This window comes from Melitaea cinxia, chromosome 10 (assembly GCF_905220565.1).
Source record: "Melitaea cinxia chromosome 10, ilMelCinx1.1, whole genome shotgun sequence".
In the NCBI taxonomy this organism is placed as follows: Eukaryota; Metazoa; Arthropoda; class Insecta; order Lepidoptera; family Nymphalidae; genus Melitaea; species Melitaea cinxia.
The window spans coordinates 16402094-16428143 of NC_059403.1; the positions used below are offsets into that span (position 1 = coordinate 16402094).

The 26050-nt window shown below is 39.3% G+C and overlaps 1 protein-coding gene across 1 annotated transcript in view; it reads left to right on the forward strand.

The window, feature by feature from the left end:
* The first annotated feature begins 3085 nt into the window (after positions 1-3085).
* Positions 3086-26050, forward strand: part of LOC123657484 (dynein axonemal heavy chain 3) — a 53455-nt gene continuing 30490 nt past the window's right edge. The window contains exons 1-32 of the mRNA XM_045593027.1: positions 3086-3272; positions 4320-4433; positions 5513-5710; positions 5829-5970; positions 6885-7023; positions 7507-7682; positions 8468-8671; positions 8821-9057; positions 9273-9360; positions 9506-9713; positions 9805-10019; positions 10140-10330; positions 10682-10866; positions 11552-11814; positions 11936-12093; positions 12242-12434; positions 15420-15646; positions 18091-18268; positions 18574-18836; positions 19054-19255; positions 19544-19714; positions 20141-20288; positions 20713-20911; positions 21241-21409; positions 21954-22147; positions 22445-22573; positions 22847-23048; positions 23744-23896; positions 24636-24859; positions 25189-25357; positions 25665-25770; positions 25861-26027. Of these exons, the coding sequence (XP_045448983.1) occupies positions 3086-3272; positions 4320-4433; positions 5513-5710; positions 5829-5970; positions 6885-7023; positions 7507-7682; positions 8468-8671; positions 8821-9057; positions 9273-9360; positions 9506-9713; positions 9805-10019; positions 10140-10330; positions 10682-10866; positions 11552-11814; positions 11936-12093; positions 12242-12434; positions 15420-15646; positions 18091-18268; positions 18574-18836; positions 19054-19255; positions 19544-19714; positions 20141-20288; positions 20713-20911; positions 21241-21409; positions 21954-22147; positions 22445-22573; positions 22847-23048; positions 23744-23896; positions 24636-24859; positions 25189-25357; positions 25665-25770; positions 25861-26027 (5799 nt within the window). The remainder of the gene's footprint in view (positions 3273-4319; positions 4434-5512; positions 5711-5828; positions 5971-6884; positions 7024-7506; positions 7683-8467; positions 8672-8820; positions 9058-9272; positions 9361-9505; positions 9714-9804; positions 10020-10139; positions 10331-10681; positions 10867-11551; positions 11815-11935; positions 12094-12241; positions 12435-15419; positions 15647-18090; positions 18269-18573; positions 18837-19053; positions 19256-19543; positions 19715-20140; positions 20289-20712; positions 20912-21240; positions 21410-21953; positions 22148-22444; positions 22574-22846; positions 23049-23743; positions 23897-24635; positions 24860-25188; positions 25358-25664; positions 25771-25860; positions 26028-26050) is intronic.

The following is a 26050-nucleotide window of genomic DNA, read 5'->3' on the forward strand; positions in this document are numbered from 1 at the left end:
AATATATACATACCTATATAAAAATAATTTGTCGGACTGTTTGTATGACGGGAGCATTTTACCCAATTCTTTATATATATTTTTTGTCACGGAAACTATATACAAAGTATATTTATATTTAAATAAGGCTAATTATATTTTTATAAATGTAAACTATATATAAAATATTATATGTATATATAGATATATAAATAAAATTAATTTTTTTCGGTCTTCCATTATAAAAAAATCTGTTGAACTTAAGTTGTGAAATTTAGTTAACTAGAGAATTCTTCCAAGTTATAAATTATCGACTATCAATTAAAAGTTGTGCCAAATCTCTGTGGAAATTATGACTATGTATTGTTCTTGATGTAATTGATTCTTATTCTTAAAAATTATATTCTTATTCAAGAATTTTTGAAGTAAAACTTCTTTACGAATGTTTGTCTTGAGGAGTAAGCTGGTGAATGCGTGACGAGAGCGTTACGAAAAGTGTGATAGGGCGACGCGAACGGAGCAAGAGAGATAGGCGCGAGCATACATTTTCTTTCTCTCTTAGCCAGTTACGTTTCGTATAACTAAGACAAAGTGCAGGCCTATGGTGCAGAAGTTTTACTTCAGTCGTGTGGTATGAAGCACACTCGTTTTTTTCTGATTTTTTGTGTGTTTTTATAACTTGCTTGGTATGTAAGGTTCACCGTATATTGTAGGAAATTTCTGATAGAAATTTTCTGAGCTTTGGCCATCCATTTGTAACGCATTCGATTGTCGCTTATTAAATTTTCTGCTAGTATGGATTATTCTTTGTTAGAAATTAATTTCATAAACATGCTAATTCGTTTTATGAAAATAGTGCTTTTAAAATACATTTTTATTACCTTTTAACACTTGTGATTTTCGAAACAGGTTTTATTGAACGATTCATACTACGACATAATTTTTTGGACATGTCAATATATCGTACCAGTTTCATGGTCCATACTACTCCCTAGTCGCAACGAGACAGACAGCGAAAAATTTTTTCTTCTGGACCCTGTGACCAATATTTAAAACTCAGTAATCTGTATGTGACAATTTCTGTCAAAAAATTCTTACAATATACGGCGAGGTTTAATTTAATTATTATAAGTTATTAATGAAATAATAATTAGGTGTGATTTTTTTTTTGTGATTTACATTTACAATTAAAAGGTTTTATTTATTTTATGCATTTGTAAATTTTTCTATGTCATATAAATTAAGTACAATTTTTATATTATGTGTTTTTTATACTACTTTTTAATATTTTTATACTCTTTGACAATAAAATTTCTTAATAATAAATGAATTATATAAAAAACTTGTTTTTTTTTAATGTATTTTTAACCGTCTAAATTATGTAGTTACAAAATGAGAATGCGTTAGAGGAAGAATATCAAGCTTCTAGTAACTAGAAATACTTTATGCTAAAAAGTTAATTGGTAATTGAAAAGGTAATGGGATTGAACCTGCATCTCCAACTGACCGTGTCGGTGCTTTTAGCCAATTAAGCTATGGAACGATGTAACCGCTAGAGCGAAATGGATCGCGCCACGGTCGCTTAGACCGAATATAAAATCATCATATCAAAAATTTCGAAGTCGGAGATGCAGGTTTGATCCCCGCTGGAACGGTCGATTTTTGATATGATATTAAAAAATTGTTTAGAATTTCCTCATGTGTGGGTAACACAAAAATAAATCATACGAATTAATTTATAATCGTTCAAATTAATTTTTATTTATTTCATTAAATTTTATTTGTAATAGGCCACATTAGTTCAGTTCATAGACGAGTTATAGACTTTACTGCGCTAGCGGTCGCGGGTTCGATCCCCTCACACGAAAAACATTTGTATTGGTCATACAGATGTTTAATGTTAATAACCGCTCTGGTGTAGTGGTGCGAGTAGGTGCCTTAACACCGACAGTTAACCGGTTCGATTCCCGCCTGGAATGGATAGTCCAGTTCGTGCTACACGGCGACGCAAAATGAGTTGTTTGCCGAATCACACTTTTGTATGAAACCGAAGTAGAAATTACGCGACTGACAACTCACAAAACGCTCCGCTTACGCTCGTTTGGCCTCACCCTTAGCGCTTCATTTTTATTTATATAGAGTATTGATATATGTATTTGCGTAGCTTTTTGTTCTACCATGGTATTTTGATAAGACTGGCTGATGAAAATAAATACATATTAATTACCGTTTCCATGGTAACGTTTATAGTTTTTATGACGCGACGTCAGTGTTTGTCTTCGAATACTTGTGTTTTTGTGATTGACGAATTAACTTCATTAAAGGTAATTTATGGATTTACACTAAACTTTAACTTGAAATGTATTCGAATTAGATTATAAAGGAAGTTTTTTTTGTTAGAATTATTTGTTTCTAGCAAGTTTAATAAAATAATCGTAATCATAAATAAAGCTGTGTGGTTACGGCATTAAAGAATATAGCCACCCCCTCTCTTCCCGTGGGTGTCGTAAGAGGCGACTAAGAGATGACACAGTTCCGCTACCACCTTGGAACTTAAAAAGCCGACTGAAGGCGGGATGACCATCCAACTCTGCTGGCTTTGAAATACACAGGCCGAAGATGGGCAGCAGCGCTTTTGGTGCGACACACATAGGCAACACACATGAGTTCACGCCATTTTTGGCGCGAACTTGTGGAGGTCACAAGTCCATGTCCAACAGTGGACTGCGATAGGCCGAAGTGATGATGTGATGATGATGAATCATAAATATACTATCTTTAAAACCATTCGCGAGATTGTTTTAACTTAGTAAGTACTTAGTTAACTATCATATAGAAGAATTTTCACACAGCACATCAAGGAAATTACAATATATTATTATAGCTTAATATACAGAATAGCAGAAACGAGTGATCGCCAGCTATTAACTTTTTGGTCTATCGTGTCCTCGATGATGTGGTCATTGTAGTATACTGACATTAGGTTTTATTTTCTTCTTAATCAGGAATATAGACTTTTATCTATCTACTGCAATAAGGAATACTTAAAACACATTACAGTACTTTTCAAAATATCAGTTAATCCATATTTGATAAATGTCTAGAAATGACAAGTCGCGATCGAAAACGACCAGCGCCTCCATCGAACAAGGGTCAGAAATGTCCTTCACGCTTCGTGACGACCCCGGCTAGGAAACAGCCTGGGTTGCCATGGATGCCACGAGCTGGCTATGACCATGAACTTGACAAGGACAGCCAACTGTTGCGAGCCGCTAAAAGCTTTTACCCAGAAGGTAAGTATGCATTCTTTTCAAAAGATTCGTCTCACGAAATTCGTTCATTCGTTGTAGGCATAGTGAAAATATCTAAATATTGTTATTGAAACAACTATGGATATTTAATCTGAAATAAACTATTTTTTTTTAGTCAAATATTTTTGTTAGTGAATAAACGAACTATTGACCTTAACTGGCTTCAGACGGGTAGAAGATATATCTAATAATCTAGGAAAGGTTAACGGAAGTTGAGAGGGTGATGTTAGATGCTCCATCTAAAGATGTTTTACTTCAGCCGAGTGGTCTAAAACTCTAAAGAACACTCGTTTTTTTTATATAAAAATTACTTAATCCTAAGATAATTGTGATAAACTTAGCAAGAAAAGTCTGTACGTTAAGGAAAGTTAAAATAAAGCTTATGCATATAAAATGATATATATCTTCTAATATATAAACTTCTCGTGTCGCGGTGTTTGTAGTTAAACTCCTCCGAAACGGTTTGACCGATTTCGCATGAAATTTTGTGTGCATATTAAGTAGGTCTGAGAATCGAACAACATCTATTTTTTATACCCCTAAGTTATAAAGGGGGGCGGGATTGAGAAGGTTAATAAAATATATGGCTAAACAACGTTTGCGGGATCAGCTAGTATATATATATATATATATATAAAAGCACCAGAGGGTGGGCAGCAGCGCCTTCTAAATACATGGTCATAACTGCGATCGCCAACCCGCCTGGCAAGCGTGGCGATTACGCCAAATCTCTCAAATGACAGACACGACTAACAATTGTATATATAACAATTATATATAGAATACGCTGGATGCGTGTTGCGAACATAGAGGATCGATAGGATCGATCGTCGTGGATAACATTAGGGGAGACTGGGGCAGTGGGCGCCCGTAAGCTGATGTGATGATGATGATGATGATATAAAATTACGTTATATTATTACGAAATTTAAGTCAAACAATCATGAAAATATATAAGGGTATTATTATGAGATCTATTTAATGCTTAGTAGTGTCTGTAATAAATAACGAAAATGGCTATTGTCAAAGGTGAGAGCGAAGGCGGCTGCAGCGAATTTCCTCCGCTGGTGCAGGCGAAGTCTTGGACGAGGGGTGTTCCGTATAGAGATAGTTTCAATCACGCGAAACCCGTTGACTCCATAGGTAATTAGAATATGGACGTTACTTATGTTTTAATTTCAACTTTTATTCATTACTTAAGAAAGATGCCATTCGATTAGAAGAGACCATGAACTATATTATAAATAATAAATAAATAAACAAATAAATATCATATAACATACCACACGCGGTCGTCTGTTCCTATGGTAAGCAACTTAATGCTTGTGTTACAGGTAACAGCCGACTGTTGAAACTATACTATTTTTAACCGACTTCCAAAAAAGGAGGAGGTTCTCAATTCGACTGTATTTTTTTTTTTTTTTTTTTTTTTATGTATGTTACATCAGAACTTTTGACCGGGTAGACCGATTTCAACAAATTTTGTTTTAATCGAAAGGTGGTGTGTGCCAATTGGTCCCATTTAAATTTATTTGAGATCTAACAACTACTTTTCGAGTTATATCTAATAATGCGTTTTTACTTGACGCTTTTTTCGTCGACCTACGTTGTATTATACCGCATAACTTTTTACTGGATGTACCGATTTTGATAATTCTTTTTTTGTTAGAAAGGAGATATCCCAAGTTTAGTACCATGATAAGGAAACCAGGATCTGATGATGGAATCCCAGAGAAATCGAGGGAAACTCTTGAAAATCCGCAATAACTTTTTACTGGGTGTACCGATTTTGATAATTTTTAATTTAATCAAAAGCTGATGTTTATTATGTGGTTACATATAAATTTTATTGAGATCTGATAACTACTTTTTGAGTAATCTTTGATAACGCGTAGTTACTTGACTATTTTTTCGTCGATCTACGTTGTATTACTCTTCCATGTAATTGAAGTCGGTTTTTTTTTCGTTTGCGAGCAAACACAATTATTTGATAAATATACATAGAAATAATACATATATAAATACAAATATTACACCCAGGCGGACTCACCTCACTCAAGGCTCACTCAGGCGGGAATCGAACCCGCAACCCGCGGAACAGAAATCAGGGCCACTAGAAACTGCGCCAACGGGCTAGTCAAATTATTAATAAATTATTAATTAGTCAAATATTATTTATCATTAGACTTAATTTTTAATTTAAATTGAATTTTGGTCAAAAGGTAATTGCTATACGAGATCTACAAAAATGATGCGCATTGCTAATATGCCGCCGAAAAAAAGACCGCCGCCACAACTCTATGGACCGTTGGGACCCAATGGAGAGCTCCAGTTTCCACCGTTGAAGTCGTGGGCCGAGAGAGAAAAAGAAAAACAGGAGGCCCTTAAGAAAGAAAGGGATAAAAATAAATTACCCAAAGGTAAAATATAAATAGACAAAAAACAAAAAACAAAATCCTTCTGATATAACTTTTGAAAATAAAATAACTTCTGTAAGTAAAGTTTTGAATACTTAATTGACATGATATTTTGTGGTAGGGTTGGTGTTGTTAGAAGACTTAGTTTCCGGTGCGTATGAAAGACGAAAGGCAGCTGAAGCAGAGGCGAAAAGAAAAAGAATAGAGAAGAAGAAGAAGGAAAAAGAGGAAGCGGAACGCGCTGCGCAGGAGGCTTTGAAAAAGTACCTTTTTGTTAATTATATTTAAATAATATGCTCAATGTGCCTTTCTACCAGTAAGATTAATTTGAAAGATAAAGTTATAATAGGTACCAACCATATTATGTATGTAATTTACCATTTGACAAAAACCGCTCTGGTGCAGAGGTGCGAGTAGTCGCCTAAAATACCGACCGTTTGTGGGTTCGAATCCCGCTATGGATGGATATTGTATATGTGCAAATATTTCTTCGTGTAAGTTACTCCAGCGTGCCTCGGAGAGCACGTTAAGTCGTCGGTCCCGGTTGTTACCATTAATACCTAATAGCGATCGTTACTCATAGTAGAGAATATATCCGCCAACCCGCACTGGAGCAGCGCGGTGGATTAAGCTCCAATCTTTTTCCTACATGGAGAAAGAAGCCTATGCCCAGTTGTGGGATGATACAGGCTGACGAAACCAATTATTTTTAGGGGTGAATGATGATCATAAAATTTTATTATTTTATAAAAACGAGTGTGTGGTCTAAACACACACGTCTGGAGTAAAATTTCTGCACCATAGGCCTACACTATGTCTTAGATATACGAACCGTAGCTGGCTATGAGAGAAAGAGATAATGAAAATGTGTGCTCGCACTTCTCTCTCTTGCTCCGTTCGCCTCGCGCGATCACACTTTTCGTAAAGCTCTCGTCACGCATTAACCAGCTTACTACCCAAGTCAAGCGTACATAAGTTTTACTTTAACATGCTTCGTTAATGCATTTTACAAAAATTATCTCATTAAATCACTTAATATGTTCATAAGAAAATGTCAGTTCAAGAACTGTCTGCCAACCCAACCCAGTTTAGTAGTGGAAGTTTATTTATACAGTACATTCAGGAGCAAAGTACTAATTTGACAAAATTAATATGAGTGTATTTTCAACCCTAATAGACATTTGGCAAAGTTGGAGTTTGAGTTACCTCGTGACCCTGACGAGCAGAAGCTGGAGCTTTTGAAAATTACAGAAAAGGAACATTATAGATACATACATCCTAAGGAGCTTGAGAGGATTCAATATTATTTAACTACGGTAACCATTTTATTTTTACGCTAAAAACACTGAGAAATTTGTTCAAATAGGTGTCGTACACCGATGTTTTTAATGAATAGCTATGGCTATTGTTATACTAGCTGCACCCGCAAACGTTGTTTTGCTTTTGTTGATATATGGTATTAATCCCTCCCCTTTATGGCTGACGGGTATGAAAAATAGATGTTGGCCGATTCTCAGACCTACCCGATATGCGCACAAAATTCCACAAAAATCGGTCCGGCACGAGAATTTTATATATAAGATTATTATTAGCAAAATCGACTTTAATGCACTTGGGCAGGATTCTTAGAAGGCTCTGGGATTAATGTAAAATGAATAGGACTTTTGAAGAGATTAGCAGAATGTATTATTTAATTTCGCTGATCATTTATTTGATAGTAGACTGGTACAAAGACGTAGCACAGAAATGCTTCAATAGATCAAGTACCTTAATTAAGAAAATTATCAATAAATTAACAGTCTCTCGCCGGGCCTCACATTCCTGATTTTCCACAACATTTGTATGAACGTGCGAAGACAAGAGTGGACAAGCAGACGGTGATGATCAAAAAGAGGCTCATGGTGCTGACGTACCAGGCTTGTGTGAGACAAAACGAAGCAGACATTCGGGAGTTCTTTCTGATCGCTATGAAGAGGTAAGCTATTTGTTTTATTATTAAAATGATTTAAAATGGAATATTTACCTTGTTTTTTATTTTTATTTTGCGGAGCTCGATATTTCAACATTATGAGACTTGAGTTTACGGGTAGACTTCGACGGCATTAGAAGTGTTTAAACCGGACTACCTCCTTTTATGATTATTCTAAAATCTTTATTGTTTAGAACACTAAGGATTTTTAGAGAAAACGAAATCCTCGCTAATGCAAAATTTGATTATTTATTTATTTTATATCATTAGGTCGGCAAACAGACGTACGGCTCACCTGATGGCAAGCGATTACCGTAGCTTATAGACGCCTGCAACACCAGAAGCATCGCAAGCGCGTCGCCGACCCAATCCCTAATCCCCCCAGGAGCTCTGGTCCCCTTACTCACCAACCGTATTATTTAGATGTGATCTTCTGTAAGGTCGAGGCTACCCCAGTCGGACTGCTACAGATTTTGAGCAGGAAATTCCTGCTGTGCCATACCTCAGTTGAATCTTTTGATCTGTCAAGTTAGCCAGTATGCCTCACAATGTCGTCTAAATATTTAGTTTTTCTGATGATATTTTTAATATGACCACATAGGTGCAATTTAAATAACATAAAAACTTCAGTGAGATACTAAAATTTAAACATCAAAGGTTAGATAAGCTTAAGTGACTTGAAAAAAAAAGTGTTAATAGAGGCTTGATTATAACCTGCGATTGTTTATCATTTTTGTTTCTCTGCGAAGCGTCATCTCAACAACAGAGTTATAATAACGTTTTCATTTTAGATGCCTTCTCGCTTATATCTTGGAGGATCCAGCAGAAAGGGAAAGACTTGGTATATCCTTCTTACCGCCGCCGTGGCCTGCTCTTTGCGTACGTGCACCCTTGCCGTGGCATAGTGCGGTTGTTCGCGCGAAACATTCGATGTTCTACCGATTTTATCAAGGGAACCCAATTTTGATAGAGCTTAGGAGAATGTGGCAGGAGAGGTTAGCATATCGTATTGTTTGTCTAAAAGTAAAATTCTAAAATTCTCTTCGAAAAATGATGTGCAACAAAACATGTAACAAAATTCAATTTTATCCTTGATAAATATTTTACGTTCAAATAAAATAAATGAATATATAATACATTTTAGATATCAAAACATGTATATCTGTGATATGAACAAAATGCAAGCCGATCAGCCATTTCCTCACTATCCATCTGATTTCACGGAACGTCTCAACCAGCTTTGCGCCGAGACAAGAGCGGAATTATTAGATAACTGGCTGATAGATGTAGCTGATACGATGGTTAAGATGAGACAGCACTGGGCAATTTATGTATCGAAGAAGAAAAAGGAATCTACATTTCAGGTTGAGAAGTTTTTCAGGTAAATTTTACTTATTTTTATTCTAATCATTACACAATCCTTTTATATTTGCCGTAGAAGTCAAGTCGTTTGCTTGCAATGCCAATGTTAATACGATAATGGCCTCATTAATACTAAAAGTGGTCGTAACTTTTATTTTCTTTGAGTTTCCAGTTTTATGCAAATTAAATTGATTGATACCAAGGTAGAAAATTAATCGTTTAACATATTTGCAGTTGTATCCATGCGTTAATGTCAACACAAGTTCGTGATTTAGTCGAGAGGAGTGTGGATCATTTTGCTGAATACTTTTCTTATTATTGGGTTAGTATGATGCGCAGTAAACTCTAAGATCATATATACGTGTTACTTTTACCATCTGCCTAGAAAGGAATTGAAAGTCGCGAACAAAAGTTTTAACTAATTAAGAATTATAATTTTTGGTCTAATAATAAATATCCTATCCCAGGAAGGTAACAATTACGGACAAGAGTATCAAGACTACACGTATATTAAGCGTCCCCTCCTCCGCATCAAAGTGGTTGGCAAGCCCGGTTCCACCGTCATCAACTTCGATCCCACCCTGGAACATATGCGCGTGATGATCATCAAGTGGTTCCACACAATCATCAACGTGAACAATCAGCTACCTAGCGTCGATAGCATCATGTATCCCGGTATATATCTTTAATCGATTTGCTTGATAATTAGGATCTCCTACATTTTACATACCATTTTCTCTTTCAACGTATACCGTTTTTATTTTAGGAGTAAATCGTCCAAAGCCATACCTTACGTCAGTATACCCTGACGAGGTGTACATGATTAAGAAAGTGAACAATTGCATTACTTATTTCAACCTAAACCGTCCTGGTCCAGTGAGCTTCCTCAACAGGTACGAGGAGTACTTCTATCTTCTCGATGAAACCGCTCATCAAGATCTCCTCAAGTTTTTTGCTTTAGATCCACCGCCGTATTTGAAGGTTAGTAAACGCAAGACGCATGGACAAATTCATACAAGTTAGGCATGAGATTAATGATTATTCAACAACAGGTACAAAATTAAATGGTTTAAGATCACACACAAAAACACATTTTTTCAGGATTTTTCAAGTCGTATTTACATGTACGAAAAGCTGCGAGATGAGATCGCGTTCCTTCGGCGCGATATTCCTTTGAACATGATTATGTTGGACTGTGGGCCTATCAACGATGTTTTGTGGAATGTGGTGGACGGTCTTCGTCAGTACATTGTGGACCATTTTATCAATGTCAATAGGAAGTGGAATAGATCGTAAGTTGTTCCTTCGAGCATTTTCCCTTTAGCAGATGGAAATATTTGGTTTTGCACCATTTTGCTATTCAGTACAATGTCGGTATTCTTTAGATCATTTTAGAAATTTGTTAGACCATTTTTTTTTTGATAATTATTGAATATGATTGTACAAATAGTTTTTTTTAAAGGGTTACGATGGACTTTGTTGTCAATACTTCTCGGTCGGTCTAATCGGCGGTAGCTTCACCTTAAACCATGTTTAATTAATTAAAAGAAATATAGTTCAAGTAAGTAAAATGAAGATTAAAAAGTGATTTTGATGCCTACTTGAATGAACTAATTTGTGATTTGTATTGAATGTGTGCACAGCATCTGCGATGCATACGAGGAGATGGCAGCGCGTACGTCGGAGTCCCCGGACAGCACGGGCGCGCTGGTGGAGCTCCTGGCCTACGTGCTGGACTGCCGCGACTGCGCGCTGTTCGAGCTGCGCGAGCGCGCGCGCACGGCCGCTGCGCACGTGCTGTTCCTGCTCGACCACGCCCACCTTTCATGTGAGCAGCATCACTGATTTGATCCATTGCTGACCTATGTCAATGTTTTACTGTAAATTTTGTATTAATATAATTTCATGTTATAAGCGCTTCAGCCTGTAATATCCCACAGGTGGGCATAAACCTCTTTTCCCATGTAGGAAAAGGATCAGAGCTTAATTCACCACGCTGCCCCAATGCGGGTTGGCCGATATCATGCCTATTATGAGTAACGATCGCTGTCAGGTGTTCATGATAACAACCGGTTCCGACAGCTTAACGTGCTCCTTGAGGCACAGTGGGGAGACCCACGAAGACTAACAACCAGACTGGAAATATATATATTCCATAATAAATCTAACATATAAAATTCTCGTGTCGCGGTGTTTGTAGTTAAACCCCTCCGAAACGGCTTGACCGATTCTCATGAAATTTTGTGTGCATATTGGGTAGGACTAAGAATCGAATACCATCTATTTTTTATACCCCTAAGTTAAAAGGGGGGGGGGATTAAGGGGGTTAATAATATATATGGCAAAACAACGTTTGAGTGGTCCGCTAGTAAATATTCTACTTCGACCGGGAATCGAAGCCGCGACCGTCACACGAGGCACACGCATCATCACACCAGAGCGGTCGTCATATTTCTTCGTCGTATTAACAATATTTATTTTGGTTTATACTTATTTCTTGGTTTAACATGTAGTTGAAGATATTAACCTGAACACGCGTGTCTTTCTCTGGCCTCTGGATATGGAGGAAACGATCGACCTAACGCTGAAGACTCTCAACACAAAGAAGACGATGGCGGAAGATAAATTGAGAAGTAGAAAAGCCATTTTCGATGAGAAGCTGAAGAAACACGAGAAGGAATTGGAACAATTTCGTCGGTTCGACCCGCCTTTGCTCAACTTGGATCTGTTGCGGGAGGTGGTTGGGAAAGTTGACGACATCTTTAAGAACTTATCGGTAATGGTCAAAAACATTTTTTCTTTAAAGGTCTTGTGTTTTTACAATCCACTATTAGTAGTTAAACGTAGTTTTCACTAATGAGATTGTGTTTAAGTAAAAATATGTGATAAATATATAGGAGGATAAACGGGAAGCAGACGAGATAATAAATGAAGAGACGCTTCTGGAGCAGGAAGTGTCAGTGTACTTCAGTCTTCAGACAATGTTGGCTGGCATCGAGCCATTCCACAAACTGTGGCACACTGCGTACGACTTCTATGATGGATATGAAAAATGGTACTTTTTATATTCAGGATATTTGCGTTTCTGCTATTCGTTCGTCGTGCTATTTAAGAAAATTTTATATATCTTTGTATTTCAAAACAAGTCATAAATTTTATCTTACGGACCCGACTCTAATCACAAAAACGTAAAAATATTTCAGGTATCATGGGCCCTTCCTGGGACTAGATGCGGAGCAGATCTCTGAAGATGTAGAGGCGTGGTGGAAGCTATTGTACAAGTTGGGCAAGCAGCTCTTTGAGTTTCCTGGCGCGAAACGTATAGCAGACATGGTGCGGAACAAGCTCGAGAAGTTTAAGCAGTTGCTTCCAGTACTGTGCGCTATTTGTAATAAGGTGAGGATGTTGATAAACTAACAAAATAAAGTAAAGCATACAGAAAATGTTGCACATTCTGTTGGGATATGTAAATATTCGAAGAGATTCAGGATCTAAGGATTGTACATAAAAATACCTTAAAACAACCTCAAGACGATACATTCTTAAGAGCCATTTCACAAAAATCGGTAACAATCCGCGAAATTGTAATATTTTAACGTCGTTAATCTCAGTGTTGGATGCAATAATGTAATTTATATTCTTGAAATATAATAGAGCAACCTTTGTTGTAATCCATAGTCAGATCAGAATTTTGATTTATATTATGTGTATAAAATTATTAACCTTTTCATCAGCCTCCTCCCTGGGTAAACGGTCGCAATGTATACTTTGAAGTCCTACTTTTCAATAACCTCTACGTTGAAACCATTTTAAAAAAATATCATAATATGTGGAATATAATTTTGTTGTCCACTATCATAGATTTTTATTCCATTTGTATCTCTATTAAACGATAAAAAAAATTTAAAGTTACGAATATTTTCCAAATAAGTACAATTTTAAAAGCGATATTTCTCTTAGAAAACTAAGAAATTTTAACGAACTATCTTCATCAAAGTAAACTTACATCATTAAGGAATACAAAAAAAATAATTAAAAGATGTAATTATTTTTAATACATTTTATATTAAATAATAAAAAGATAGTATATATTGCCACGCATCAAGCCCGGTAAATCAGTCGAGCGCTAGCGCTCTTAGAGGTAAGGTCCACGCCAAATTCTGCGCAGCCGTCTCTTTCGCTCACACGCGCCAAGCGCCTGTTGTTATAGCGGATAAAACGCATTTGATACTTTCATAATAAAATATAAATAAAATAAACATATACCGAAAATGACTGTAAAATAATATAATGATAATTTCTGTAAACAAATGTATAATTTAATTTTCTTTTCTCACACTATCAATACAAATAGGCATTTCAATCTGTTTGTCTTGTTATTTGTTAATTAATATGTTTGTCGGTGTCGATGTCATTAAATGCTTTTTTATTCATATCGTAAATATTAGATTCATTCGTAAACTGAAAAAACTAAATCAATTTAAAAAAATTGTTTCATAAAATTGATTTTTTTAATTTTATTTTAAATTTATTGACTGTTGTTATATAACATACTTGAAATTTTTAACAAATTAATTATGTAAAAAACATTTTATACCATAGTTATAATTTTTATTATACATCAGAAAATGATCACGATGGTCTTTTGGTTGTCACGCTATACGTACTAGCACAAAGATCGCGCGGCTCGTACGACTCGCGCGATGCGACCAAATTTACCTAAACTTGCAGAGCGTAAAATTGTGAAATGGCTCTTCAATCATAGGAACTCTGGTCACTTTACTCACCCCAGGAACACATCACTGCTTAAAAACTGTTATTTACCTGTGATCTTCTGTAAGGTCGAGGTACTACCTCAGTCGGTCTGCTCCATATTGTGAGCAGGAAATTTCTAGGAACTCTGGTCACTTTACTCACCCCAGGAACACATCACTGCTTAAAAACTGTTATTTACCTGTGATCTTCTGTAAGGTCGAGGTACTACCTCAGTCGGTCTGCTCCATATTGTGAGCAGGAAATTTCTTGTTGTACCCTACCTCAGTAAATCAGTAAACATTAATAATGACAACACATACATAACATTATATAACACGACATTATATAACATAAATTACAAATTGCTATTTTAACTTAATAAAAAAAATTACTCAACAAAGTTCAAGTTTTCTTAAACTACTCCCTCGTATTTGCACACGTATTGTTCTGAGCACGGCGAGCATGTGTGAACAATGCGTATAATAGCTGTTATTATAAAGCGGTTTTATATAAACATACCTTTGTGTTGATTAGAATGACTTCGTTTTAGACATGGCATAGTTGCTTTGTAAGCTGTTAACTGACTTGAAAGCAATTTGTTGGTATAATTGTACAGGGTTAACACAAGCTGTAGTTTAATGACACTAATTTTTTTTTTATAACAACTCGGTCGATAAACAAACGTACGGCTCACCTGATGGTAAGTGATTACCGTAGCTTATAGACGTCTGCAACACGAGAGGCATTGCAAGCGCATTGCCGACCCTATCCCAATTCTCTCCAGGTGCTCTGGTACCTTACCAACAGGAACACAACACTGCTTAAAAACAGCATATTTAGCTGTGATCTTCTGTAAGGTCGAGGTACTACCCCAGTCGGGCTGCTCCATATCTTGAGCAGGAAATTTCCTGCCGTGCCCTACCGCAGTTAACTTAATATATTCGTAACATGTAATATATAAGTCCTATTTCTAAGTTGTATTAAAAATAGTTGAACAGAAGCTGTAGTTCTTTAGACACAAGGTACTGGCTTACTACTACATACCATTTCTGTCCTATAAACAAGAATAAGAAAATTTACCGATTTTTATGATTCTATATTCGACCACAGTGCTTTAGACCACACTACTGAAGTAAAATTTACGAATCTTAACTCTCTTTCTATCTCCACTAACTTATATCTCCCTCTCAACTTTCGTTCGCTTCACCCGATCACACTTTTCGTAACGCTCTCGTCAGCTTACTCCCCAAGTCAAGCGTGCGTAAAGAAGTTTTACTTAAAAAAAAATATTGGAAGCTTTGGAAGAGGATCGTTGTGTTTTTCATTGTTATCATCGTAATTTTTTTCTATACAACTAGGTCGGCAAACAAATGCCTGATGGTAAACGATTACCGTAGCTTATAGAAGTCTGCGACATTGCAAGTGCGTTGCTGTCCCTATCCCCAATTCCCCCCAGGTGCTCTGGTCACCTTACTCACCAACAGTAACACAATACTCCTTGAATACAGTATTATTTTGCTGTGATCTTCTGTAAGGTCGAGGTACCACCCCAGTCAGGCTGCTCCATATTTCGAGCAGTAAATGTCCTGCTGTGCACTACGGAAGTTAACTAATCGCTCCACGCAGGGCATGCGCGAGCGCCACTGGGCGCGCATCAGCGAGCTCGTGGGCGCGGAGGTGGTGCGCACGGCGGCGAGCACGCTGGCCGACATGGTGGAGCAGGGCGTGCACGTGTTCGGCGCGCAGCTGGCCGACATCGAGCAGCACGCCGCCAAGGAGCACGCGCTCGAGCGCGCGCTGGCCAAGATGCAGGACGAGTGGCTCGGGGTCAAGTTCGACGTCGTCCCCTACCGGTGAGTCAAATGCGACGAGCGCGCTGGCCGACATGGTGGAGCAGGGCGTGCACGTGTTCGGCGCGCAGCTGGCCGACATCGAGCAGCACGCCGCCAAGGAGCACGCGCTCGAGCGCGCGCTGGCCAAGATGCAGGACGAGTGGCTCGGGGTCAAGTTCGACGTCGTCCCCTACCGGTGAGTCAAATGCGACGAGCGCGCTGGCCGACATGGTGGAGCAGGGCGTGCACGTGTTCGGCGCGCAGCTGGCCGACATCGAGCAGCACGCCGCCAAGGAGCACGCGCTCGAGCGCGCGCTGGCCAAGATGCAGGACGAGTGGCTCGGGGTCAAGTTCGACGTCGTCCCCTACCGGTGAGTCAAATGCGACGAGCGCGCTGGCCGACATGGTGGAGCAGGGCGTGCACGTGTTCGGCGCGCAGCTGGCCGACATCGAGCAGCACGCCGCCAAGGAGCACGCGCTCGAGCGCGCGCTGGCCAAGATGCAGGACGAGTGGCTCGGGGTCAAGTTCGACGTCGTCCCCTACCGGTGAGTCAAATGCGACGAGCGCGCTGGCCGACATGGTGGAGCAGGGCGTGCACGTGTTCGGCGCGCAGCTGGCCGACATCGAGCAGCACGCCGCCAAGGAGCACGCGCTCGAGCGCGCGCTGGCCAAGATGCAGGACGAGTGGCTCGGGGTCAAGTTCGACGTCGTCCCCTACCGGTGAGTCAAATGCGACGAGCGCGCTGGCCGACATGGTGGAGCAGGGCGTGCACGTGTTCGGCGCGCAGCTGGCCGACATCGAGCAGCACGCCGCCAAGGAGCACGCGCTCGAGCGCGCGCTGGCCAAGATGCAGGACGAGTGGCTCGGGGTCAAGTTCGACGTCGTCCCCTACCGGTGAGTCAAATGCGACGAGCGCGCTGGCCGACATGGTGGAGCAGGGCGTGCACGTGTTCGGCGCGCAGCTGGCCGACATCGAGCAGCACGCCGCCAAGGAGCACGCGCTCGAGCGCGCGCTGGCCAAGATGCAGGACGAGTGGCTCGGGGTCAAGTTCGACGTCGTCCCCTACCGGTGAGTCAAATGCGACGAGCGCGCTGGCCGACATGGTGGAGCAGGGCGTGCACGTGTTCGGCGCGCAGCTGGCCGACATCGAGCAGCACGCCGCCAAGGAGCACGCGCTCGAGCGCGCGCTGGCCAAGATGCAGGACGAGTGGCTCGGGGTCAAGTTCGACGTCGTCCCCTACCGGTGAGTCAAATGCGACGAGCGCGCTGGCCGACATGGTGGAGCAGGGCGTGCACGTGTTCGGCGCGCAGCTGGCCGACATCGAGCAGCACGCCGCCAAGGAGCACGCGCTCGAGCGCGCGCTGGCCAAGATGCAGGACGAGTGGCTCGGGGTCAAGTTCGACGTCGTCCCCTACCGGTGAGTCAAATGCGACGAGCGCGCTGGCCGACATGGTGGAGCAGGGCGTGCACGTGTTCGGCGCGCAGCTGGCCGACATCGAGCAGCACGCCGCCAAGGAGCACGCGCTCGAGCGCGCGCTGGCCAAGATGCAGGACGAGTGGCTCGGGGTCAAGTTCGACGTCGTCCCCTACCGGTGAGTCAAATGCGACGAGCGCGCTGGCCGACATGGTGGAGCAGGGCGTGCACGTGTTCGGCGCGCAGCTGGCCGACATCGAGCAGCACGCCGCCAAGGAGCACGCGCTCGAGCGCGCGCTGGCCAAGATGCAGGACGAGTGGCTCGGGGTCAAGTTCGACGTCGTCCCCTACCGGTGAGTCAAATGCGACGAGCGCGCTGGCCGACATGGAAGAGCAGGGCGTGCACGTGTTCGGCGCGCAGCTGGCCGACATCGAGCAGCACGCCGCCAAGGAGCACGCGCTCGAGCGCGCGCTGGCCAAGATGCAGGACGAGTCTATAGTGAGTTCTTTACAGAGACCCGTAACTATTCAAAGTTTCATATTACAATGAACGGTTACACGGTTCGCTTAAACCGAAAATAAAAATCATCATATCAAAAATTTCGCTCTGGCGGGTATATCGTTCCATAGCTTAATTGGCTAGAGCGCCGACACGGTCAGTCGGAGACGCGGGTTCGAATCCCGCTGGAGCGGTCAATTTTTGATATGATATTCAAAAATGTTTAATGTTAAAGAATGTTAATGAGCGCATCCGATGATTGACACGGTGAATTATGCACTGAAGTAACATGCACGGCGTCGGCCTAATTTATTTAGTGCGGCGCCATGCATGTGCGGTGTTGTTGTGCTGAGCAACACCTAAATGCTCGGTAATTGACCGAACACGTACAAACATAAATATAGACGGAATATTATTTAAATATATGAGATAACGTGAAAGTATAAAGTCTACCGGACATTTATTTTTACACAAAATTAATTCAAAATTGATCATTCATAAATTATCTGTTCGTCTTTTCTTTACCAAAGTATTTCTTGGGATTTCAGAGATACGGGTGTGGGTATATTGACCGGTCTGGATGACATACAACAACAACTAGACGACCACATTCTCAAGTCGCAGACCATGCGCGGTTCGCCGTACGTAAAAGCGTTTGAAGCAGACATGGTCTCTTGGGAAGAGAAGCTCATCAGCATGCAGGATATTTTGGACCAGTGGTTACAAGTATGAATCCAAACGTTAAATCAAGCACAGCTCCAAAAAGGAGAAATCGATTCAGTAGTCATACCCGTAAAATCAAATCTAATTTCCATCAACTTTAAAAATAAACGATGCTCGCGCTGAAAATTCGAAATAACAAACGATGGTTGTATGGGAAGTTATTGAAACCTTACCACTTTCCACAACTGAAAACTTTACCACTTTCTAATATTAGAGTAGACAGAAATTCCGTCACTTATGAAATAATTTAGTCCTTTTCATATTAATATGCTTAATAGTTATATAACTTTTGAATTTTGTTTTTTCAGTGTCAAGCAACATGGATGTACCTCGAGCCTATATTCTCGTCTGAGGACATAATGCGTCAGATGCCAACCGAAGCCAGGAATTTCCGAGACGTGGACAAAGAATGGCGGACCATCATGGCGGCGACGCAAAAAGAGCCCTTAGTGTTAAAAGCCACTGACTACCCTGGCTTATTGAAGAAGTTGCGTTACAATAACGCTTTGCTGGATGACATCCAAAGAGGCTTGAACGATTACTTGGAGAAGAAGAGGCTGTTCTTCCCGAGGTTTGTGAATATTGTTGTAAGCATTATTTGAAATGGGTACATAACATTTTTTTAAATCGCGTTCTAAGAAAAAGTTTGGAAAATTGATTGAACCATGAAAAAAGTTCCAAGTGCATATATTTATGATTTACTAATTTCTCAACATACTATTTATCAGTAAAGGAGACAGTAAAATGAATATTATTTCATTGTTTAAGTGTTTCTCGTCTTTGAACAGATTTTTCTTCCTATCCAACGACGAACTTCTCGAAATTCTCTCCGAGACCAAAGACCCGATGCGTGTTCAGCCTCATCTCAAGAAGTGTTTCGAAGGTATCTATACGTTGGAGTTCAATGCAGCCAAAGAAATTGTTGGTATGGCTTCGGCTGAAGGGGAAATGGTCAAATTATCCTCAACTATACAACCTGCTGATGCTAAGGTAACTTATACTGGAGCTTTAAATAATTTTAAGGTATTTTATTAATGTTACAGGATTTTTGACATTTATGATTTGTAACTATGGACGTTAATTGATAAAAATATTGAAAAAAAAAAGTATGAAGTATTAAATTTGATTTATTTAATTTTAAGTATGGTCAATGGATCTTTCAATTACATAATGTAATTTTTTTGTATATACTTTTTTGTCAATTTTTTTAGTATGTCATTATGACAAAAAAATGTATGTGTTGGAAAATTTAACTTCGTGTAAAAAAAAATGTTGTAGGGAATGGTAGAACGTTGGTTACAACAATTGGAGCAACAGATGATAATAAGCCTTCGGGACGTGGCTTCAGAGGCTGTAACCGCGTACCCGCTCACCAAACGTGAGGACTGGGTGTTGAGCTGGCCTGGACAAATTGTTCAAGCGGGGTCCTGTATTCAGTATACAGCTGAGGTAGGTTTGACTTTATGTACAAATAAAAAAAATGTTATAAAACAATAAGTCGTAATTTGTACGAAAGGAAAACAAATGACTACGATAATTATTCGATTTTATTAGAGAGATTTTTTTTGATATTATGATAAATTATTTGCTAGTATACACGACATTTTGCGGGATACAATCAATTCCCATAAATTTTGAAAATAATTTGATGACATTACCATACTTTATTTCCACGAGTAAAAGATTTGCGGTGTTACGATCTTAGTCAATGGGGAAGTTTCCAGGTACTAATTTTGAAATCTAATTAGTATCATGATAGTGGGGACATACGATGTGTGAATTCTTTTTTCATATTATAGTTTTTTCTGCTTCTAATGATTTGTAGTATACCAGATTTGTTCATCTCGTAGCCTGTTATTTTGTTATCACCCTTAGGCAATAGAAGCAATCCAGAGCAACAGCCTGCCGCAGCTGATCGAACGTAGCACGCAGCAAATCAACGGCCTGGTGTTCCTGGTTCAGGGTTCACTGGACCCTGGGGCACGGATCACTGTAGAGGCATTAATAGTCATCGATGTACATGGTACTGTGGGATGTTTCTTTTTATATTCATCTAGGGTGGCAAACAAGGGTACGGCCCATCTGATGGTAAACAGTTTCCGCAGCATTCATTTTTAAACGTGTGTATTCTGTTTGAACCGACTGCGGATCGGTATTGGGCTGATGATAATTAGTAACCTTTGGCTCTATTTTTAGTTGTCTGTTTAACCTAGTTCGCGGCCTGTTCGTGTTTATTGTAATTGAAATTCAATATCACCATTCTAGTATCTTTTCTAAATTGTTATTATGTAACATTAATTAATTCTTGACTGTAATCGTTTTATTCTCAATTTTATATACCTACGTTTCCTTAACATCAGACGCTCATCACAATTGTCCAAATGACTTCGAGATGACCATCGTTAGAATTTTTAAATGAATTGATTCAATATTAATCTTATGATCAGGTCGTTCGATACTCGAAGAAATGGAGAAGAAAAAAGTGCGTGACGTAACGGACTTCAACTGGATATCTCAGTTGCGCTACCAGTGTCGCGGCGACCGCATTGTGTGCTCGATGGTGACCACAGACGTTGACTACGGGTTCGAATACCTCGGTAACACCGGTCGCCTGGTCGCCACTCCTCTCACTGATCGATGTTTCAGGTAATGGGAATTTATGTTTTACCTTCAATCAATACCACGTAAGTATCAGTGCTCTAGAAAAAAAGTCTTAGACAAATCAAGTCTGCTTCCTTCATCAAATCAAGTTTTATTTTGTTATAAATTAGGACCCCTATTACAATGTTATTATATTTTCTGACTAACTGTTGTATATTTTTAGGAAAATAATTGAAAAATAAAATATTAAATATTTAATCGTCGTGAAAATTAATCTGCATTTCATTCAAAAGCAACGGCAAGGCCATTGTAGTTGGAAATCAGGTTCGATGATATTTTCCAAATGAGATTTTACAGAAAATTTCGATTTCCAGAACTCTAATGAGTGCTCTGAAGCTGAACCTTGGGGGAGCGCCAGAAGGTCCCGCTGGTACCGGAAAGACTGAGACCACTAAAGATCTGGCTAAAGCCGTCGCAAAGAAATGCGTCGTATTCAACTGCTCCGATGGCCTCGATTACAAGGCTCTTGGGAAATTCTTTAAGGTAAATCTTCTGGATTTTAGCTAGTTATTGCTTCTTTTCTTTTATACATAATTATAAATTAGACTATCCGCCGTTTTTATCCATGCAAGGTTTCAGGTAAATTTCTTTAATGTAATCGTTTCATGACTAGTTCATCTGTTCATTGAATAATACATTGTGTACAGGCATGATTAATCAAATTTGAAGACTTTGTTTAGAAATGAACGACCATACAAACTCTTCTGACTTCTAATGTTCTACTAATGACTTTCAGTTACTTTATGTGAAAGTAAGAAGTATTATATTATGTAGGAGTAAAAATTTAAGCTAATTTTTGGAGCTGTTAGTTTTTGTTTATATCATATCCCAATTGAACATTTAGATGGATTTGATATTTGAGACCCTAATTAGGTTTGTTAACAAACTAAATATCGGTATCTGTTTTAATTTTAAAGGAGCTCTACCAAATTGTAAGATCGACTAGCGTTAACCATATTTTAATTTATTCATCGTTAATTGCGTATTTATGGTAAGCACATATGGTAATATGCACATTCGCATCTAGGGTTTGGCGCAGTCTGGTGCGTGGGCATGCTTCGATGAGTTCAATCGCATCGAGCTGGAGGTGCTGTCTGTAGTGGCGCAGCAGATCCTGTCCATCCAGCTCGCGATCCTGCGCCGCGAGAAGCGTTTCATCTTCGAGGGAACCGAAATCAGCCTCGACCCGACCTGTTCCGTCTTCATCACCATGAATCCTGGGTCAGTTGAATTTGTTCGAGAGAGTTCAAGTAGCTAAGTAGCTAGGAAATCAGTGCATAAAATATTAGATTCTTGTAATAATTGTCATGAGAATCAAATCAATCGTTCGTGGCTTAGGAATTATTCACATAAAAAAAATGTATTGTCACATTTTGTCTTAAATTTTCGAAAAAATATCCAATTTTATATTCCTAATTCTCCAAAGCAAATTAGTAGAAAAAGTCGGGTTACATTTTACCAATATTTTTTTTTTAATATAATACTATCATTATTTTCTTACACGCTATGTTGAAACAGTTACGCTGGAAGAACCGAGCTCCCGGATAACCTGAAGGTGCTGTTCCGTACGGTGGCTATGATGGTGCCAGACTACGCCATGATCGGTGAAATCACTCTTTACTCCAATGGCTTCGTCAATGCTGGACCGTGAGTGATTAAATACAAAAATGGCTCTTGCTTCTGGTGTTGCAGACATCTATAAGCTACGGTAATCGCTTACAATCAGATGCGCCGTACGCTTTTTGCCGACCTAGTTATATATAAAAAAGTTCAAGATTTCATCAACCGTGGGTAAATTGTCATAATTATGTAATACCCATAGAAACTTGGGTAATTATAGACTTTAACAATTTATGGAATACTGTCCATAGATTTAATCATTTGTAGGTGCTAAATGATAGAAAACTATCAATATTACAGCTTAGCTCGTAAAATAGTTCAAGCCTACAAGCTCTGCTCCGAGCAGCTTTCGTCCCAGAACCACTACGACTACGGCATGCGCGCTGTGAAGTCTGTATTGCTGGCGTCGGGAGCTCTCAAGAAAAACTACCCCGAGAAAGATGAGTCTCAGCTCGTGTTGAGGGCTATTATTGACGTTAACATGCCCAAATTCCTCTCACAAGTAAGTACTTGTCACAATTTTAGTTTCACAAGAGTCTACTGTCATTTATCTTTTGGTTTACTTTTCGAAGACATTTGGACCGACACGTCCAGAAACGTAACTGTCTCTCCAAGATTCGTATCAAATTAATATGTGTTACAATTTACCGCACAACTTGTACTATATACTATAAAGTTGCTGTAACATTACGTCAATGTTCTTCGGCTTTTCTAAGTATTAACCTTAATCCTTATGACTAGTTCAGGTTGATTTCTGCCGAAGTATTCATTTGATGGATATCAAGACGTTTGCTTTACCACCGAACGAAACGGATTATCTTTAAAGATAATATTTATCTCAAATTTATATATATACTATAATATCTCAAATTTTTTGTTTAACGGACTTCAAAAAAGGAGGAGGTTACTCAATATATATATATATATATATATATATATATATATATATATATATATATATATATTATGTATGTTCGCGGATAACTTCGTCGTTTATGAACCGATTTTGATAATTCTTTTTTTGTTGGAAAGGAGTATCCTAGTCTACTTACGTTGTAGTACTTGTCGATGTAATTGAAGTAGGTTTTTTTCGTTTGCGAGTAAACACAATTATTTCGTTAAAAGTAGGTAATGTGTCATTTAATTTTACCAATTTAAGTATATGCTATTTAATTATGACGAATCCCCCGCGTGAAGGACGTACCCCTCTTCACCGGGATCTACTCGGACCTGTTCCCGGGCGTGGAGGTCCCGCAGCCGGACCGCGCCGAGCTCCTGCGCTGCGTCCACAAGGAGCTGGAGAAGCGGAACCTGCAGCCCACCGACTGGTACCTGGAGAAGATCATACAGGTAACGGCTATTGTGTACTTGACTTAACCCGCTCGAGCTAAGGATCCTTAACTCCTCGGGGGATTAGGGGTAAGGTCGGTAACGCTTGGGATGCTTGTGGTGTTGCAGGCGTCTATAAGCTACGGTAATCGCTTACCATCAGGGCTGTACGTTTATTTGCCGACCTAGTTGTATAAAAAAAGACTAAGTCTTTAATTATCTTTATGCTTTGTAATGTATTTGTGGTCTACAATAAAGTATAAATAAATAAATAAAATAAAAACTTTTTATGCGTGGGTTACTGTAACGGGACGTTACCGTACGGTACGGTAACAGTAACGTTATCTATATAATTTGAAAGATTTAGTATCGGTGGCCTAAAATGTTACGAATTTATTTATTTATTTTATAATTTATTGTACACCACAAATATATTACAAACAAAGCATAAAGATAGTTACAGACAGTGAAGTACAATGGGCGGACTTATGGCTAATTAGCCATTTCTTACAGACAACCCATTTTTTTTTTAGAGAATAGTTTCGTAATATTATCGATATTATAATCATATTATAATCGAATTTTTCTTTTTAGAGAATAGTTTCGTAATAGTTTTTTATGTTATCACATTATTTTGTAGTAGACAGGTGACGGTGGAGAACGGTTTCTGAGATAAAGAGGCAATATTGTGTAGGATACTTATTTTAGTTCAGTACATAATTGTTATATGTGTATAAATTATAACCTAATAACATTTCAGATATACGAAATGATGCTAGTCCGTCACGGGTTCATGATAGTCGGGCCCCCGATGGGCGGTAAGACGCAGGCGTACCAGTCGCTAGCGGAGTCCCTTCGAGCGCTGCAGCTCATGAAGCCACCGCCTCGACACAAGGAGTTCGGAGCCGTGTACCGCATCATCAATCCCAAGGCGATCACAATGGGCCAGCTCTATGGCTGTTTCGACCCCGTGTCCCATGAGTGGTGAGCGTTTATATGGCGATTGTGCATATTTGTAGAAAAAGTTGAACATCTTGTCTACCCAAATCAAGAATAAAAAGATGGTTTCCTTTGTCTTTTTGTCCTTCATTTGGTACAACCGCCGTGAAAACAATTAAGTTCATTTATTTAGTAAAAAGCTATTTTGTCAATAACAATTCTATGTGATTTTGTTTTTTAATTAATTTATTTTTTGTCAATATTATAAAGTGAAAATTATCTTTGCTAGCTTGAAATAATTTTTAGACCATAAGCAAAAGATGATAGCAGATTAGTCTTGATAAAGCATTTTGCTTTCAATATTCGTATCCCAGGTCCGATGGTGTACTGGCGATAGCGTTCAGAGAGTACGCGATGTCAGCGACGCGAGACCGGAAGTGGATTCTGTTCGATGGGCCCGTGGACGCGGTGTGGATCGAGAACATGAACACCGTCCTCGACGATAACAAGAAGCTTTGCCTAATGAGCGGCGAGATTATACAGGTTTGTGACTGGACAAGTCAGTCCGTTTGAGGGTTGTGATGGAATTATAGAGGTTGTAGGGAGATTACCAGTAAATAGTTTCTTAGGATAACTAGTGAAGATGATTGTGAAATGATAAAATCAAATGATTTTAAAATAATATATTTTCAAGTTAAGTATATTGCTTTTTCCTGTATTAATCTTTAGTTTACACAATATGCAGTAAACGAGAACAAACCAATACACTGGATCCCGTCAAAATTTTCTCAAATTTTGTATGATGCTAATATTTAGATGAAATTTTAGTACCTAAATAACGTATTTATAGATGACAAACAAAATGAACCTGATCTTCGAGCCAGCGGATTTGGAGTTCGCTTCGCCCGCCACTGTTTCGCGGTGCGGTATGATTTACATGGAGCCGGAACAGCTAGGTACGATGTGACTAGATAAAGACGAGATAATCAGTAGAAACTTGACTATGCTTAAGAACTAAATGATTAAAGTAAAGTAAAATTGACAAGGTTGGCGAGCGTTTCTCACATCCTACAACACTCATCTGAGTAAGCGTTTGATACCGGAGCAGTTCGACCTGATCCAGGAGCTAATAGATTGGCTCGTGCCACCGATATTTGAGTATTTCTTCAAATGCCAGCATTTCGTCCAAGTCGGGGAAATACATCAATTCCATGTAAGTATTTCAAACTATTTAGC